Consider the following 4543-nt stretch of genomic DNA (forward strand, 5'->3'; position numbering starts at 1 on the left):
TGACGGTGCTGAGTGAGTACTGGTCCAATGCCTGACGAATGGCTTGTCCTGTCCCAAGGAGAAGTCTAGTCTGAGATGCTTTTGACTCCCAGGACATCTAACCATGCAGACTTCTCAGGCAAACAAACTCTCAACCTTTTCCTATCTCACAGGCATCAACTCTGCTTGAGACATTTACACTGAAAAAAGCCTAGGGCCCAATCTTTGGTCACCACTGGAAAGATTCGAATATCCCTATGCAAACTTCAGTTTAGCCTGAAGCAGGCCAAGTTTCAATGACTACTTTGTAGCCATCTGTTTAGCTACTACTCAAAATCCACAGATTAGGGAGAAATTATTACAATTTACTAGGTAGTTACCTTTACTGGGTTCAAAGGTATGGCAATTCTATGAACTCCAGGGACTCCTAAAGCCCTTACTCTAACGACACCTCATTCCTGATTTCTAGAGCCGAGCGGAAAATGAGAATATGTGGTCTCACATTCACCCACATCCCTGACCAGAAGGCAGCACCGCGAAGGAGCCCCTGGGCCAGAGTCAAAGGGCAGAGGTCAGATTCAGCACCCAGAGCGGAGTCGTGCACAACTCACAGGGCATGGAGCTAGAGTTAACCATGCTCTGTACTAGGTGACGCTAAAATCAAATTGTTCAGTGCAACATGCAGCCAGAACCGACCCTGGGAGCCAAGGGTTCCCTGTGGCTGGAGTGGCTCAGCTGTTCTTTACAGGATCCTAAATGTTAGATTTGCTCTATTCCCTTAGACTCCCAAACTCTGAGAGAATGAACAATGTCACTCATTCCCTAGAAGAATGACAGTAATGGCCTCCTCTGCCCACTGTAGCAGAAGCGGGGTGGGTAGTGAAGGCTCCTGTTTCCTCTCAAGAGCCACCTCTGGTGGCTCCTTAGGCCCAGAGGTGGGGCAGGCCTGAAGCCACGCAGCCCCTCTACCAGGTGCTACAGAAAGCTCTAGGCAGCAGCAGGTGAACTCTGGAAGCCTGACCCCTCTCCACACTTGCCTATAACTGCGGCCGTCTGGACAACAGTCATCTTGCTGATTGCTGTCACCACTGCCAAGCCTCCAGGCCAGAAGAGCCATTTGGAAAAGTGAACAGAAAGCTCAGCTCACAGACTAAGAATCCCAAAACTACCAGCCCCAGGTTACAAGCCTCCTTCTGCAAAAGGAAGATGAGTCTATGGCTGTGAAAAAGTACATCTGGAATCAGGTGTCACAGAAATCATCTTAAAGACAGGGCCTAACTTTCTTTTATCTCCTACTTTCACTCTTAGAACCAGAGTCAACAGCAAACAGGCAAACTCCCTGCAACACAAGGTTTATTTTTATGCTTCAACATTTTCTGTGTGTGTGTGTGTGTGTGTGTGCGCGCGTGCGCGTGCATTTAATTCAATGTGATCAAAGAGCTCCTAGAAACAGCTTCTCATCAGCCACATGTTTTAAAGACGGGGGAGAGGAAAAGCAAAAAGAGACTGGAGCTTGAAGACAACAGTGGAGTTTGTTTACCTATTTTCTGGTGAAACCAGTTCAAATAATTTAAAGTGATAGAGGACCTTTGAGGGGAAGGAATCAGCCCAACCAAATCCCTTGCTTTTTTGCTTTTTGTGTCACAGCATTAAGACTTGCTGCAATGACCGAGCTTCCGTGACTACTTCAGCTAGAATTACAACGGGACCAAAAGAGCTTTCTTGATCTCACCTAGTAGCAGGATCCATTCTAAAGGAGGCCAATGCTTCCGGTGTCCCTGGTCTTGTAACCAAAGGAGCTGCTACTTGTCTTGTTTCTTATTTAAAAACATACGGGCACCTGCCTGTAATAGGTGTATCCAAGGCTTACCGAAGTCCGCACTTTTACTGGGATAAGACTTAACATCAAGTCAATGGCGAGACTGGCTACCGCGAGAACAACAAAAGCTATGAAGTGGTTCACGGGAACCTTAAGTCCCTAAAGAGTAGAAACGAGACAAGTAATTCATAATTTGGAATAAGATGACAACGTATGCAGCCACTGCTCTGGGCAAAGTTATCAAAGAGCAGCTTACATTCCCCAATGGCTTGCTGATTACTGCTATCATAAACCAACGAGTATACACCCAAGTTCCTACTATGCACTCAGCAGTATGCTAGGCATGGAGGGACGAGAAGACATCAACACACATATCTCAAGAAAAAGACCATGGCATGAATATTTACATTTCGTAAACAGCACAAAGGAAACACACAAAGGCAGTCTGTTACTCTACTTCGCTCAACACAATGCCCCCCACAGCCTAGCTGAGAGTAGGCACTCCACGGCCACTCCCCAAATGCCTAAAGGTGCCAGTCAGTCACTTGGCTTCTTCCTACCAGCTCATAATCAACAGTCTGGGAAAGTTCTCTGGTTAAGCAGGGTTTACCTGCTAAAACAAAAGTTGTGATAGGAAAAGGAATTCAACAGGCAACCTCAAGAGGGCCTCGAGAAAGTGGTTCCCAGTAAGGAGAGAAACAGGTGGCAGGCAAGGGAGCTGGTGAGGTGCAGACCATGCTCCTAAGACCTCAGTCCCAACACATGCAGAGCCAGCTACCAAACCCAGCGATGAAACGGAAATCATCCCTCCCTCCCTCCATCCCTCCCTCTCAACTCCTGCTTCACCCTCAGCAGCCATCAATCCATCAATAATGCAAGGGTCAACCACGGTACAGAAAAACTCGGTCCAGAACGGCTTGCGAGTTCCTGACTGCCCAGGTGACAGCAAGGGGGTAACAAAAGAGAAAAACTTAGGACGGATTAAAAAAAAAAGAGATTTTTCAGAGAAGGATGTTAACATGCAAGAGAATACAGCAATGGTTCCACTGGGCGACAAAGAAAGACAGGAACAAAAGGAAAACATAAAAGGATGCAAAAAGGACTGCAGCCCCGGGAAAGGAGGGCTCCTTCCTCCAGTCGAGTTTCTCGGGCCTAGTAAAGTTCTCCACCAAGAAGGGTGTGACAGGCAGAAAATAGTTCACGAAGCGAGGGACACTGGAGATGGTGAAAGAAAGGGGAGGGGTGGAATGGGGACGCCTCTCAGCTCAGAGGTGAGATGACACAGAAAAGGCAGTGATTGTCAGGATGAGGGGGACCGAGCAGGGAGCATGCGAAATGCCTGGATGGGAAGTTACGAAGACTAGTCCAAAGGAAGGGATGAATAGGGGCATGTGTGGGAAAAAGAAATATGTGAAGAAGACAAGAGACTAATATGGAGATGAAAAGCAATCCTGATTAAGAGGCATAGTAAGGAACACGGGGTGAGGGTAGACAAACTGGAAGGGAATAAGCAAAGAGGAAGACACTATGAAAAGTGAAGATCCAGGAGTGAGCACACCAGCAGGTACCACGGTTTGCGCTGCAGTACAAGGCAAAAGGGCAAGGACAGTGACGGAGGGAGGCCCTGGAAAGGACAGAGCAACAGGTTGTGTTAATGGAGTGGGCTGAAACAGCAGCGTCTATCCCTTGGTGGAAAGTGCCCAGGGAGAAGGCTGGCAAAGCACTCACAATGAAAAACAGAAGGCCGAGAGACTTAAAGGCCAAACCCCCCGGAGAAGAGAACATGTGGGGATCCAAAGACTGAAGGGAGTGATGACTGGAACCCCAAAGACAACCTGTGGGAAAACTGTGCGCATGACAGCTGTATAGGAAACACGGAAGCAACAAATGCCAGCGCGAAGCACCACGGAGCTCCTGGAGAAAAGAAGGGAAAGTGATGAGCAAAGAGTAGGCGAACAATTTGGAAAGGTGATGAGGGTGGAGCTGGTGGGTTGCAAGCAAGAGGGAGAGCACAATTTCGAAAAAGAAGCAGCAGGGTAAAAAAGCTGGGGAACTGGAAAGGGATAGCGATCGAGAACACACTCCAGGCAAGGACCCTGAGGGTGATAATCAGGGACTGGGAGAACCGGTGCGGACGGAGGCGAAAAGGCTAGAGAGATAGAAGCGGTGGACAAGGATCTGGGGCAAATCGCTGGGTGCTATCCGAGGAGTAGGAGGGTGGCTGCTTTAAGCATGGGTGGAGGAAGACCAGAAAGGCCCCTGAGAGAAAAAGGGAAGACAAGGGGAAGCTGGGGAGGTAACACGAAAGGAAGAGCGCAGGAGGGCGGTGAGGAGAGAATGGGGCTTAGCAGAAAGACAAGTGTGTAGCCTGGAGTCAGGACGAGGTGGGTCCCAGGACAGAACTCGGAGGGGGATGTGCGGAACCGAGAGCCAGATGACAGGGCAGCCGAGGCTTGTAGGATGGCAACAGGGGCACGAGGTGAGCAGAAGAGGGAGGAGGCTCTGCAAGGTGCAGGGGCCCAACCAGGGAATTCGGGGAGCCCTCGGGGCTCCTTACCTGCTCCGTGTCCCTCTCGTTCAGCGTGGGTAGGGGGGTCCGGGCGCTGGACATGGCGCCGGTATCTCAGGGGAGGGAACCGAGAAGCTTGAAGGAAGGGAGGGAAGGGAAGGCGCGGAGCCCGGTCGGGCGGGGCTTCTCACAGCAGGGGCACCCACCTCATGGGCCACGGCCGGGGGTGCGGGGAG

At 50.1% G+C, this 4543-nt stretch overlaps 1 protein-coding gene across 7 annotated transcripts in view; it reads right to left on the reverse strand.

Moving 5' to 3' along the window:
- The window catches only part of MARK2 (microtubule affinity regulating kinase 2), a 51372-nt gene extending 46835 nt beyond the window's left edge, over window positions 1–4537 (reverse strand). For 6 of the 7 annotated variants that reach the window (XM_006911174.2, XM_025046193.1, XM_025046192.1 and 3 more), the window contains exon 1: window positions 4356–4537. In XM_006911174.2, the coding sequence (XP_006911236.1) occupies window positions 4356–4409 (54 nt within the window). In that variant the 5' untranslated portion in view covers window positions 4410–4537. The remainder of the gene's footprint in view (window positions 1–4355) is intronic. The other variant, XM_025046195.1, reaches the window with a different exon arrangement.
- Window positions 4538–4543: the final 6 nt, after the last annotated feature.

The sequence above is a fragment of the Pteropus alecto genome, unplaced genomic scaffold (genome assembly GCF_000325575.1).
Source record: "Pteropus alecto unplaced genomic scaffold, ASM32557v1 scaffold43, whole genome shotgun sequence".
Lineage (NCBI taxonomy): Eukaryota > Metazoa > Chordata > Mammalia > Chiroptera > Pteropodidae > Pteropus > Pteropus alecto.